The following is a 15,053-nucleotide window of genomic DNA, read 5'->3' as shown; positions in this document are numbered from 1 at the left end:
GCTGTATCAAATGTGGGCCAAAGAGCCCCTAAATAAAGGAAAACATAATATGAAGTCTCAAGAAATTCGACCGGTACCACCGTGACCCGGAAGGCTAGTGGCTTTGGCGTCCGCCGCAAATGTAGAAGACGCAGATTCGTTCCTAGCCCCGGGCACCGGAGGCCTCGGTAATCGTATGCCTACGTACTTATGTTAAGTCCTTTTCAGTTTATAGTTTCGTAACCATACCATACATTTGAAACCACACAAATTAAGCAGTTTTGGTACATTGCTCAACATATAAATCGATGTCATTAATTGTGACTAAACTCTAAATAACGTTTTTGTTTTACTTCATTCGATGCTTACATAACAAGATCATCACAAAACAGACTTTTGCCACACATTGGCAGCATTCTAACTGTGGAGAAATGTCTTGTTAATCAAAATAAAATGAGAACTGCTCACCAAATAAACAAAGTCTGTCAATGTCAACTGCGATATCGAGAGCAGGAGCGATCCTTCTGCTCGGCTCCACCACACCAGCCGGACACGAAATTAGTAGGCAGCAGCAGCAGGCTAGACAGGCTTCTGTTTTGTAAAGCAGGATTTCCTGGAATCGTTATTTGTAAGCCATGAATTGTAAGCAAGCAAAAGCAAGCGAAATGGCATGGATTCCAATAAATAGATTTAACATAAACACTATTAATGCGTGCGTTAGTTGTGGATAAACGAACGTAATTATCTTTTTTTTTTTACCAACTTATATCAAGTCATTAGAAGTAGAATGACAACTAAATTGTACCGTAGTAGCAAATTGTTGGGTGTTGTGACCGTAGTTTCTTGCTATGTTTACTACCACTATCGGTATAGCTACGTCAATTCCTTATGTATAGGAAGAGTATCAAATATAGTAGCCGCAATTCCTTGCTAAGTTTAGCAGTCAATATCGGTCTAAATTTATGAAATTGGAACGAAACCTGTCCTTGTATTTTAGTTGCATAGGTTGCACTGCCAGAGCACGGAGGTATGCAGCATAGGTATACACGTTGCTGTGGTGTCCGTGGGTCGCGTTCGTCCGTTACAAGGTAGGTAGATCCAGTACGGGCAGCAGGCGAATATCACTTTAAGAGATAGATCACTTTACACCTGTAACTTAAATTTTATATGCGTAGCATACATTTAGAGTGTAAGCACATGCACGTATATTGGGTTAAATACCTGAACATTAAAATTAATAGCGAAAGCTAATTTCTCTGCTTATCTGACATATTTACAAAAATTGTAAATAACAGTTGCTAGGCAACTATGTAATTTGTAGGAAAAGGTAGAGAAAGTATGCAAATAGGTAACCTCTTTAATAGTGATAGACCCGATTCTGTACTATAGTTGGTCAAACCAAATTGTCAGTAAATAAGAACAAAACAAACTATACTCATCCTTTAATTCTGGGTGCTAGTACTAGTGTAAGACAAAGACAGCATGATTCTCTCTGTCTATGCCTGAAATGAGACAGTCCTTTGACAAACTATAATTGAGTAATAGAATTGCCCATTGCTTTCTATTACTTTATCGACATTTATGAATTATAATAAACCTTTGAAGTTATGTGTTCTTATGCTCTAAAGACGTATAAACACGGTTGTAAATCTGAGATACATAAGCAGCAGAGTATGAATTTAAGCTTCATATCGTTTAATAATAAACTACAGTTCGCAAACGTAACGGGAATCAAAATTATTTTGTGTTAAACATTGGCATAGGCAATAATACCCATGGGAAGGGAATAAATACCTACACTCAATTTACTTATCCATAACTGTTTGAACTCACCAGACGTTTTTTCATAAAATACCTTTACTTGTGGGCTTACCACCACTATGTAAATTGCTTGTGCATGAAATTATTTGCTTCAGCTTATTTTCTTCTGTGGGAATAGGGCAAAGGGAGAGGTCGGAAAATCGTAGCATTTAGGAAGTACACCTCCACCTTTTTCTGACCACTTCTGATGACGAGGAGGGATAAACGATCATGTTAATTAGAGATGCTCAATGTACGGCATAGGTAAAACGATAGATTTCATAAAATATTAATTATAGGAATGTAGTGAGGTTGACTGCGACACTTTTCCAATTCAAATCTGACTGACGGTTCCACTCAGGATGCCATCTCATTTCGGGCTGTCCGCAGAATCAGCCAGGAACCAATCCATTAAAGAAGCTGTTCAGGTCATTCAAATAAAAGTCACTGTATCGCAGTCAAACACACTCAAGCATAGACTATTTCAATACTTGACATTCCATCAAACGCAGCCGTCATAAATCATAATAGACGGTCTGCGACATATTTATATTGAAAATCGGCGATGGAATAATTAATGGAACAATCAGCATCAAAATAGTAGTCTACAAGTATAACTTTAAACTAAAGGTAAGGAAATGAAAAAAATTACATGTGCTATAATATGTACCTAATTAAAACGTAAAATTTCTAAGCAATGCCCCACAGACATATTAAATGATGTTATACATACAAAAGAGCTAGTTAAGTCTAATCTTCAACTCAGGAATGTATCGATTAAGACGGTTTACAAAATTAGACATTTTACAACCAAGACCTGATGAAATTAAGTTGGTTTTGCTCACATAGTCGTTATGTAATCTAGTCCTTACTTAGTCTAGGCGAAGGATCGTATTAAGAAAATTAATTCTTACTATGTAACTGGTTACGAACCACCTTCGAAAGATGGTGACTGATTACGTACGAGAAAAAAATGATCTTTATTCGAAACCAGTATCATACAAAGATCATTTTTTCTTCCTTCGTTACCAGTTACGAAAGGTCGGTTACGTACACGGCCGAAGGGGCAATAAATAGTTGTGGGAGCGAATATTTTAGGTTTTGGCCGAGTACGCGTTTCCACAGGCGCCACAGGCTTCCTGTAAATAATCTTTCTTGTAACTTTATAATTTCATTCATATGAAGTCTTTTATAATCTAAAAGAACAAATGTAATTTTCATTTTCATAAGTAATTTTTGTCATAAAATATAATGAAAACCTTATTTTTCATTGATTTTATACTTAAGTATTGAACTATGGCGTGTTAAGTAAGCCGATTTTGATGAAAGGGGCCAAATTGATGGCGATTGTGGTTTTTAAGCACGGTCGCCATAGGCTAGGTGTCAGCTGGCTGCCAAACGTAAATGGATTATCTTTAATAAGTTAACCATATGTTTAACGTGAGTCAGTGGACGCACGGCATTTCAGTCGGCAGCGTTCATAACTCAAGCGTCAGCGGGAAATTGCCAACTCGTGCCTTTAGGAAAAACTCGTCGCCCCTCGTCCACCGTCGGAAGGTCTCAATTGAATTAACTTCTGTATGACTACTTCAAATAGGAACGCAAAGCCTAATGCGTCTTTTTATAAGAAAACAAAATTATTCGCTATGATATATTTGGCGGCTACTGTACCTAGGCACAAGATATAATTTTCCACTAATCCAAACACGTAAAGAAATATAAAATATTTCAGTTTCATGACACTATATGTACCTATACGATATCACTGTAAATTTTTCAATTCATTTGTGAAACAGCCCGTAAGGGGCCACCTACTAACATAATATTTTTTTATCATACCTGCAATATGTATTTTTATCAAATGTATAATATAAATTTTCAGGCGCTGAACGGTTTCCTGATGATCCTCACATGCGAAGGCGAGGTGTTCTTCGCGACCCACAGCATAGAGAGCTACCTCGGCTTCCACCAGGTTAGTGGGTGGCGACTACCCATCACAACTACTCATTCTCAAGAGCTCGCGTCATTCTCGGCACTAGTGCAGTATCACTTCTGGCGAATATTATACTCGCACCTCTCGCGTCGAATAATGGCCCTATTTATTTATTTATTTAAAATTTAAATCATGCAACAAGGGCTATATTACAAATACCTTACTATACACTAACATACATACCTATACATTTCATAAACTTGAAACTGAAAAGTATTCAGAGCGAGAAAAGGACGTATGACAGTTCATTTTCATACGGAGTAGCTGTCACGTAAAATGTTTGTAGCAATTTTCCGAAAGTGTAGCTTAATTTATTTAGAAATGTTCTAGTAAAAACAAAAAGGAAAACCTATATCTTCAATTCATTTTAAATCAAGCCCAACAAAGAGATAATTAAAGGAACTATCATAAGCTCATAAGGACCATCAATTGACATGAGATGTATAGAAATAGGTACAGATAATAAAATCTAAAGGGATGCTCTAATCATCCCAAAGGCCGAGCTTGTCTGATCGTTAAAAATCTTTCGCCCACGCTCCCGTGATACGTACCTACCATCATCCATTTAAATTAATGTGTCGGTCTATTTATAACTATACCTATACTTAATGTAGGCACCTACTCTAAAAAAAACCGGCCAAGTGCGAGTCGGACTCGCGCACGGAGGGTTCCGCACCATCAACAAAAATAGAGCAAAACAAGCAAAAAAAACAAGCAAAAAAACGGTCACCCATCCAAGTACTGACCCCGCCCGACGTTGCTTAACTTCGGTCAAAAATCACGTTTGTTATATGGGAGCCCCACTTAAATCTTTATTTTATTCTGTTTTTAGTATTTGTTGTTATAGCGGCAACAGAAATACATCATCTGTGAAAATTTCAACTGTCTAGCTATCACGGTTCGTGAGATACAGCCTGGTGACAGACGGACGGACGGACGGACGGACGGTCGGACAGCGGAGTCTTAGTAATAGGGTCCCGTTTTTACCCTTTGGGTACGGAACCCTAAAAATAACTTTTTATTTACGTCTTCGTAAAGTCTATTTTTTTAATCGGTAGACTAAAATGACATTTCATAGTATGAAATGATATTTTATGTTCACACTATGAAATGTCATTTTAGTCTACCGAATAAAAAAATAGACTTTAGTTTTCTTCATCGCGTGCATGTGGTTTTTAAGACCAGGTATATAAATGTATCGAAACGAAGAACTTGGCCGCTAAATGGCGAGACTTTTTCAAAATATACCTACATATATTGAATATGCTCATAATTTCTTTAGTTCCAAATAGTGCCAATTGTTTCGAAAATGTATGTCTAAATCTTTATGGTTACACCTTTGTTCCCCGCCGACTAACAAAAGTTTCAGTTATTTTCTGCTGTCGGTGGCTGAAAAAAACCTTCACTTCATAGCTAGTTTAATTTGTCACTGGTTAATTTGATTTAGTGGTAATTAACCCTAATTGTTGCTAATCACGAAACTTGCGGTGATTAATCTCTAAATAAGGAACTACTTTTGTATAGGTAAATACATTTTGCTTTAAATTTTATGAGTTACTTATATAATTTTAGGCTTTGTTACATTTAAGTTGAAAATTTAGTTACATTTTTAATGTAAAAATATGCAGCGTATTAACTTTTTTGTTGTATAAAATAAAATAAAATTATTAATTAACTGTGTCATGACATTATTAAACAGTATATACCTGGTTATAAGGAAATATGTAGAATATAAAAGAAACGAAACCAACTAAATTATTTTCACTAAATGTCAAATACTTAAACAAGTAACATTTTTAATCTCTTATTCACAAAACTTTTTCTTGCAATAAAAATATTATATTCGACGATAAACCTTTGCAGTAACCACCCCATTTTATCGGTTAAGCTTTTTATCGGACTAGTAATAAAAAGGAAAACAATATCATTGCTTCAAGGGTTCCGTTGAATTATGACGTATAATATAACGTATAGTATAACGTATAATAATATACATAAATTGTATTTAACGCAATTACTACCGTTATTAGATTTACAAAACATTAAAATTCCTTTTTTCCTTTGATGTCTTTAAAGCAATTGTACACAGTAGACATTACTTATTTTTGTTGCGCGATGTATTATTCCGATAGGTAGTTTACTAAATCATATCACTGTGAACTGTGCTGTTTATAGAATTATAAGTAACTAAGTATATTATGTATATGAATAAAATAGTTACCATTATTGTGGGAATGAAAATAATAATATAGTTTAGGTATATGCATTATCTAATTTTCGGCATTCTGTTTTTATTTATTTGCATATTTCTTATCCTTTTTGCGTTATCCGTCCGCAAATACATGTAAAATGATTATTGCAGAAAACTAAACTAAACAACGACCATTAGTACATACCGAGGGACATCAAGTTGAGGTGTGTTGTTCTAAAATGTACCACTATTCTGCCTCCTGTGCATAATTGCCGTAACATCTAATAGTGGAAAACCAGATTGAAAATTCATGGTAAAATATCGTAAGTTCCATTATGCCTAATATTCAAGTATCGAAAGGAACCCTAAAACACAACACGAAAAAAAACGTGACAAAAAGGCCGCTTTTTAAAAACTTGCTCATTAATAAATGCCCTCCGCATTACGGCTAATAAAGCCCGCGGTGAAATATTGCTATCAGAAGTAAAAACCCCAATTTCGCTCCAAATCCGACCCCTTATAATAAAACTTTCACTAAAGGAGCATGGTATAAATTTTATTCCCCCGCTTGCTTTTGTTTATGCTCGAGGCAACCGAGTTATTTCGTTACCTGGCTGAGTATTTAGCATAGATTAAATGTTTATAGAATGTCAATGCCTCTCATAAAACTCAGAACTATAAAAAGGCTATAATTGTTGTAATTAGCGCAAGTTATATGTAAGCAGCTTAAGGCTATCTTTTGTCTTGTTTTACTTGTAAACACTTTTTCTAAGCCAGTAATAAAATTATATTAACAATCTTCTGCTTATTAGTGCATTGCTTAAATATTCGCATGCCTTATTAGACATAGTTTTACTCGTTTTCATAAATAGCTTATTACATGCGAAATAGCAGCTGAAAGCAATGTTCATATTAAGAAAAAATATGTGTGTAATTATGCGTTTAGTTCAGCTAGACATCGCTTCGTTTTAAGTTTATTATACACAATGCCTCTTCTATCGCTATATTCTTTGTCAGTAGACCTATCTGGTGATTAAACAAATCGATTTTGGAATCATTAAATCGGCCGGTACTTGCTACTTCCTGGTGTGTGCACGTGCCCGGGGTACGTCGAGCTAAATAGAGGGGGTCCGGTAATCCCTCGATCTGCGTTTGTCTATCATCCCTTTAACTTTAATAAAACATTATTAAAGGTTTATATTTCTTATAAATGTAACAACAATAGTACATTATTGTCTCGACAATAATGTATTAGTTCGGAAGTAGCTACTTGCTGGCTGAGGATTAGTTTTAAACGGACGACCTTGGGAGTCCGTTTAATTGAATCTCAAGCCAGCAAGTAGCCTTCCAGCCGAATCATATATAGTGCTTTTCTCAAAAATGGTGCAAGAAATAGAAATTATTAACACTGATTTAAACTTTCACGATTTTTACACATTATTAAATTGTACAACGGGACTTAATCGCGTATCTAAGTTTTAAGATTTACCTCCGACGTTTCGAGGACGGCGTTGTCCCCGTGGTCTCGGAAAAGACTGGCTTAAGTTGACATCAGCATCATCTAACCGCGCGAGTTTTTCGAACTACCCGCACTTGGTCTTGTTTATCCGCTTGAACGTTTTGCGCACTAGGGATGTCACTCTGTCGAAACACAACATTAACGATATTCGATTTATCAACTGTCGATATTCGTTTACGCTTACATTTACTAATGACTGGATTCCATGTGGATGAGATCTTGAAACCCTCGTCCCGATTGAAATTACTATGTTTTTTGATTTCAATGGCTTCCCGTACTTTCCTACTGTAGAAATGACGATCCGTGGACAGGATTTTAGGGTTATGCAGCTCAATCCAGTGGTTTGGTCCTGACTCCAGTAAATGCTCAGCCACGGCAGACTTGTTCACCTAGTGCGCAAAACGTTCAAGCGGATAAACAAGACCAAGTGCGGGTAGTTCGAAAAACTCGCGCGGTTAGAAGATGCTGATGTCAACTTAAGCCAGTCTTCTCCGAGACCACGGGGACAACGCCGTCCTCGAAACGTCGTAGGTAAATCGTAAAACTTAGATACGCGATTAAGTCCCGTTGTACAATTTAATAATAGAAATTATTTACCAGAGCAACGGTCTAATTATCACAGAAAAAAGTAAAACCATTGAAAATATATGCTTTGCCGCCTTAAAAAAAAAGAAGTGTATTTTTCTGCTGAAAATACGCCAACCTATTTGAGACACCTAAATAAGTAGTCGCGGTACCAAGATTATAATAATAAGTGCTGATCATCTGTTTGTCTGTTTAATGGACCTATGCCTTTATTTGATATGGCCATTTAAAGTTTTAAAAAGTTTGGAACTCGTTAAATAATGGAATTTGTATGTAACATTGCAGTCCCGAAATCGAGACTGCAATGTTTTTAACTTTTTAATTTTTTGACTGACCATAAACTACGAACTTCGCGACCAATTTTTTAACCGGCAACGTTGACTTTGCCGTCCATTTTTGAGAAAAAATACATTATGTAGTCTATTTTGCCTTGACTCGATTGTTTTCTTTTCGTGGCACTCCTGTGCGATATCGTTTCTGAGTCAGGAGCGCACCAGGTGGCGTATCGATCGGCCATTACACCTCCTAACTTGATGTTTCACTCTCCATTATAAATGAGGTCAGATGGCTCCTTTTACGCTTCTTTGTTAGTTGGGTGATTTTCTCATAAATGCAACATAATAATAATAAATAATTTAGGTATACAATGTCAAACACATTTTACTTTTCTGTTTTTTTTTTAGTTTTTTTCTCGTTGGAAATGTGCGCATGGAGTTATATTATATGTATAATGTTGTCTTACAGCGCATTAGTGCCGAATGTTTGGTGGGTGTCTATTGTTGCCCAGAAAGTTTTAACTCATAATGTATTGTTTGTCCGCATTTTCGTTAGACATAATAGGTTTGGTTTAGAAACGCGTAACTTTTCAAGATTGCCATAAAACAAACCTAACGTAAGCTAACCTATCTATGGGATAACCTTACGAAAATCCTGAAAAATTAACGGTCTTAATTTTAGGACTACTGATAATATGACAAACAATACATTATGACTTAAAACTTTATGTGAAACAAAGGGACCCTTTGACCAAACGTGTTCTCAAGTTCACCATGACAATATAAAACTGTAATCATGCAAAAATGGATGTCCATGGATGCATATTATTAGAGAACAGCGATTGCCGTATTTTCGCTATTAGACTGGCTTTACTGTCTAGCCCAGTCCAATCCCTATAACTTCGGCACGACATGAGTGTCAAAATAGATTCTGTATTCCAAAGCATGGGACATTTTATGTCGAGTCATAAATACGGTTCTCATATAATAATAAAATCGTACAAGATTACCACATCGACCGATATTTCAAACCTTGTTGCAAAAACAAAGGGATATCAACAAAACACAGCTTTACTCCATAGCAACGGCTACCCCAAAAGCAATTACCCAACAAATCATCCTCTGACGTTTTATGCCTGCAATATGTTCCCCCACTCTCACTAACCTTTTGGGGTTTTGTGTATGAATCATTTACATGTCACCGGGCCCTAGTACCCTGCCCTGAGCGACCCCATTGATTTTCAATTAGTTCCTTGCAGCACGCTGCATTATCCATATTTACACGGTCTTTGTTACATGATGTGTTAAAGCGCTGTTTTTTTAACATAAACTGTCCAACCCCAATCAATATTACACCCTAATTCATTATTGTTAACATTGACATTTGCATTATTGAGTATGGAATTAATATGTCCATCTTCGTTACAGATGATTTGATGATAGAGTTTAAATCGATTATTTAGGGCTATTTCGTATTTTATTGATTTATGGTTGGATGATGACTCAGTTTTTTTGGAGTCTACCTCAAGTTATTGTTCATTTATTGTTTTAGTGTGCTTTTTATTAGATAAAGTAATATAATCGTAATCGTTTTTGTGTAATATTTGGGTTTTTAGTGATCCATCGGTTGCATAAATCATAGCCCTCAAACACTTCTTTCTATTCCAGTCAGACATAGTACACCAGTCGGTCTACGAGCTAGTCCACTCTGAGGACCGAGAAGAGCTGCAGCGGCAGCTGCTGTGGAACTCTTTCCTACCTCCTGAAGTCAGCAATCTGACGCTCCAAGATGTTTTGAGGCCTGAAAGAGCGCATCTTCTGGAGAGAAGCTTTACTGTACGGTTTAGGTGCCTGCTAGACAATACTTCGGGGTTCTTGGTAAGTATTTATAAATAGTACATTATTCTATCCGATAAAGAAGATGAATTCATGAATTGCTGTTCTTGCCAAGGCTTATACATATAGTGTTTATCTCCAAACATGTGAGGATATAAAGTACAACAAGCAACAAGCAACATATGAATCAAAACCTTCATATCAAAAGTCAAATTAATTTTTCCTTTAAGTTTAAAACAATTCATACTGCCATGCTTATTCAAGATAATCGTACAAAAAGCTATATTTGCATGATGTTTTGAGATCCTTAAAAAATATAAAATATGTGTAGTACCTATTTGTGTTGATTTTATTAATAAGCAGTATTTAATACACAACGATCTTGTAATAAAGATACATTGATCATCCTATTTCACTATATGTAATGAATTTTCTTAAAATTTCTCGTCGCTTAAATGACAACAGTAGTAACTACATATAATGAATTCGATTTGAAATTTGAGTTTGACCATAACAAAGAACTTCCCGTACTTATTATGAGCGATTACCTGCAGAAATAAGGATGGAAACATCCGATACAACATTCAAGCGTCGATTGAGAAACTTTTTACTGGACAACCCATTATATTCAATAAGTGAATTTTTTGACATAACTGTATAATTTATAATCGCGTTCCTATTTTTGACATTGTTTTCGTTTAATTATTGTTATTATTTGACGATCCTTCTCAGGTGATTTTTTATTTTTCATATTATGAATTTATTTGGATTAAGCATCTTTCTATTATTTAAATGTACCTATTTCTGACGATCACAATATAGATTCTTATAAATTGACATTAATGTAATTTGTACTGTAATCATATATTGTGAAATAAATAAATCTAATCTAATCTTAGTAGTTTTGCTACATGTGAATTATTATAATGGAGCTACTATAAGGGGAACATTTCCTAGTATATTGGAAATTATAAGTACTTATTAGATAGACAATAATTACAATTAACATTAATACTATTTATTATTAACAGATATAATATTAAGATGACTTTTCGAATTTTGACAAATTCCACATTAGATTACTTTGTTATGGAGGGTATGTAAAAATATTAATATAATCTTTTTACCTTCCGCAGAGGCTAGACATCCGGGGCCGAGTCAAGATCCTACACGGGCAGAATAAAAAGACGGAAGAACCACCGCTAGCGTTGTTTGCAATTTGTGCCCCCTTTGGACCACCAAGCTTACTGGAAATTCCTCAGAAGGAGGTCATGTTCAAGAGCAAGCACAAACTAGATCTTTCGCTCGTGTCTATGGATCAAAGGTAAGTATTACATATAATATGTTTTAGATTAGAACATCTACTTATACAAGGCAATACTCAACCAGTGCGCACTGCGCAGCATTACAATTAATTGGTCTCGTTTGTTTCAATACGACACGTTTGTTTGGAACAATGAGGTATAATAAAAAAAATACCTTAAATGTAGAAAACCTTGAATGCATATTTTTGTATGTTTCCAGGGGTAAGATGCTTTTAGGGTACACGGACGCAGAGCTGGGAAACATGGGGGGTTACGACTTAGTACATTACGATGATCTAGCCTATGTGGCCAGCGCTCATCAAGAATGTAAGTATTTATTATAAAGTTTTCCGATCGTCTTATTTTTAATTAATTTGTTTTAAAACAAACTTTGCTTTCATTTAAACAAATACTAATAATAAAAAATAACCTGTCTTTGGAAAGAATCAAGAAATTCTTAAATGGTTACAAACACTTATTTTGAAGTAAAAATATTTGCTACTATTCATAATTATAATTATCACCGCCTACAAGTTATCTGCTTTGCCCGAAGGTTGACTGGTAGAGAATGCATTGTAGCATTAAGTCCGCCTTTTGTACGTTTGTATTTTCATTTATGCAATAAGATTAAATAAATAAATAAATAAGATTAAATCATTATTTTTCCAGCTGACATGTTTTAAGTTACACATATGAATCTGGAAAACATTGTTTCAGTATTAAAAACGGGTGCTTCCGGCATGATCGCGTACCGCTTCCAGACCAAAGAAGGGCAGTGGCAGTGGCTCCAGACCTCATCGCGGCTGGTTTATAAAAACTCCAAGCCCGACTTCGTTATTAGCACACATAGGCCCTTGATGTGAGTAAGACGTTGCCGTTGTATGTTTTCAAATTGGCATATTTGTCAATATTGATTGAGCAATTATGTGTAAATATAAATAATAATGGTTGACAGTTGAGACTTTACTCACTGGAAATGTTTGTCTGTTTACAGGGAGGAAGAAGGCCGCGACCTCCTCGGCAAGCGGACCATGGACTTCAAAGTCAGCTACTTGGACACGGGACTTACAAGTCTGTACTTTTCGGAAACGGAACAGCTTTCAGGCTGCGAGTCTACCGTGACCACCCCTCCCCGAAACGCGCGACGCTACAAAACACAACTCCGAGACTTCCTTTCCACCTGTCGGAATAAAAGACGGGTGCCTTCCACCCCTGCTCCGCCTGCTGTAGACTATCTAGCCGCTGATGCCGTCGCAGCAGCGTATACTAACCTAAACGGTGCCTACACCGCACCATACGGAGAATACCCTCCAGCTCCCGCCTTACATTATGCCCCGCCGCCTTTGGATGATAGGTTCCTCACGGCCGACAATATCTTCCATCAATATAAACCACTATCGTACCATTACACTCCTTACACGCCCAATGGCTTCCTAGAACCGGCGCCGCCACCCGGATATGACGTGGCGCCGACGTACCATAGGCCCCCTTCTAGAGAATACACATACGTGGATACTAGTGGAAGGTACATGAGTCCTGTAACGGGGCAAGAAAGGAGATCACCTAGTATTGTACCCGGGCCTAGTCCTGGTGGTTCCAGCGGGTCTGCCGAACATGAACGAATGCAGCAAACGCAACCAGCGGAGGTGCCCAGACAGACTGTCCTCATGTGGGGCGCTGGCGGAACGGCTCAAGAAGTACCCGTGGAGTACTCCCCTCCTCAGGTTTGGCGCTACCACCCATCACATTATCACACCGCTGAAGCGACACAATGATTTTTAGTAGGCTTTTTTTACGTGCAATCGTTTTGTTTTAAGTAGATTATGGGGTTTGATGAGACTGTCGGATATAACTATCTACGATTTTGAAAATAAGTCTTATATTTAACACCATATAACCTACAGTATTTTAATTCACTAATAAAATTAAGATAATTGGCATAATAAAATCATAAAATAGGTACAACGTTTTCTATAAATATAATATGAAGGTCAATTTGGAAATTCACTAAAACTGAAAAAAAATAGCAGTAATCGTTTGTCTCGTCATCAAAGTTTAGCAATCATTATAGTACATTTACTTCAGGATAAAGGTAATTTTGACGACAGTTCCATCAAATTCGTGTCTTCAAAGTTTTGTCGCGTGACTTCGTTAATGAAATGATTAACTAGATTGTTTAGTGATATTATACTTTTAATAATATTACTATCATTACGGAACTTCCTTATCACGCGTCAAAACAACTTGTTACCAGGAGTTTATTTCCTTAAATCTTATACCTCGCTCAGTCCAGTCTTAGTTTATTTACTAAGGCTTAGTCCAAAGATCGTAAGACCAAGTTTCTTACGTTTTTTCGACTTGCTGTATGTTTTGTAATGGATATTCTAGACAAATTTGGACATCGACAACAAGCAAAAGTTGCCTACTCATGTGTGTTCCTTTTCAATTTTCCTATAGCTTATAACTAGTTAAATATTTAAACCATGGACCGTTCATTACTGGACGTTACATACGTTTAGTACTAAAAGTTATAATAGTACCAATTACTTATAGTACGAAATATGACCTTGATATAATAAATATGTCATATTATATTATCTTAATCAACTTATTGATAAACAGAAGTTAGTGCAGGTTTGTAAAAGATAATGGTATAGATCCGGTCACAAAATATTTACTTTTACATATGTTTAACCATATACTACTTTGACACCTACCTTGATTGACATCACAATCATTTGCATATCTGTTTCTACAGAATTATAAATAAATAAATAAATATTATAGGACATTCTTACACAGATTGACTAAGTCCCACAGTAAGCTCAAGAAGGCTTGTGTTGTGGGTACTCAGACAACGATATATATAATATACAAATACATAAATACATAGAAAACAACCAAGACTCAGGAACAAATATCTGTGCTCATCACACAAATAAATGCCCTTACTGGGATTCGAACCCAGGACCGCGGCTTCACAGGCAGGGTCACTACCCACTAGGCCAGACCAGTCGTCAAAATTCTCTAAAATAATTCTAAAATAATCTAAAATTATTCTCTTTAAATTGTAGTTTGACGCCTGGGCTCTTCGATTTAAAACAATTCAAGTGAAGAATCTACACATATAAGGAGATTATTTTTAAATGTCTATATTTGTCTAGAGGTATCCAAAGACATGACCTTTACACTGATTATAGGCCAGGTCAGCAACAGGGTCCTTCCATTTTCTTCAATGTAGATAAATTTCTTGTAAAAATTCAAATATTCTTCTATGCGAGAATTATGAAATTCAGTCCATTCTGTAGTTAGGTTTTAATTTTATATCATGCAATGAGAGTTTTAGTAATTAATTGTACATATTTATTTTAAATAGTAATTAAATGCTTGGGCTTTGTATTGAAATATAGCTTAGCTCGCGATAAATAAAAATTGAGCATTTTAAAAATGTAAAGTAGGAAACAATTGAAAGGATTAGCTGCTTTCAAAATGTCTGCCGATGTTTGGCATGGCATACGCTAGAGGCAGGATAGTCAAATACAAAATTAGAAGTTAAGGGCTTTACTCCACA

General features: G+C 36.0%; 1 protein-coding gene across 2 annotated transcripts in view; it reads left to right on the top strand.

The window, feature by feature from the left end:
* LOC134648317 (aryl hydrocarbon receptor) overlaps nucleotides 1–13,325 on the top strand; it is a 158,684-nt gene extending 145,359 nt beyond the window's left edge. For both annotated transcript variants that reach the window (XM_063502828.1, XM_063502819.1), the window contains 6 exons: nucleotides 3,662–3,751; nucleotides 10,011–10,220; nucleotides 11,315–11,502; nucleotides 11,703–11,809; nucleotides 12,200–12,341; nucleotides 12,477–13,325. In XM_063502828.1, the coding sequence (XP_063358898.1) occupies nucleotides 3,662–3,751; nucleotides 10,011–10,220; nucleotides 11,315–11,502; nucleotides 11,703–11,809; nucleotides 12,200–12,341; nucleotides 12,477–13,257 (1,518 nt within the window). In that variant the 3' untranslated portion in view covers nucleotides 13,258–13,325. The remainder of the gene's footprint in view (nucleotides 1–3,661; nucleotides 3,752–10,010; nucleotides 10,221–11,314; nucleotides 11,503–11,702; nucleotides 11,810–12,199; nucleotides 12,342–12,476) is intronic.
* The last annotated feature ends 1,728 nt before the right edge of the window (nucleotides 13,326–15,053 follow it).

Source organism: Cydia amplana, chromosome 1 (genome assembly GCF_948474715.1).
Source record: "Cydia amplana chromosome 1, ilCydAmpl1.1, whole genome shotgun sequence".
In the NCBI taxonomy this organism is placed as follows: Eukaryota; Metazoa; Arthropoda; class Insecta; order Lepidoptera; family Tortricidae; genus Cydia; species Cydia amplana.
This window is presented reverse-complemented; position numbering and strand designations above follow the sequence as displayed.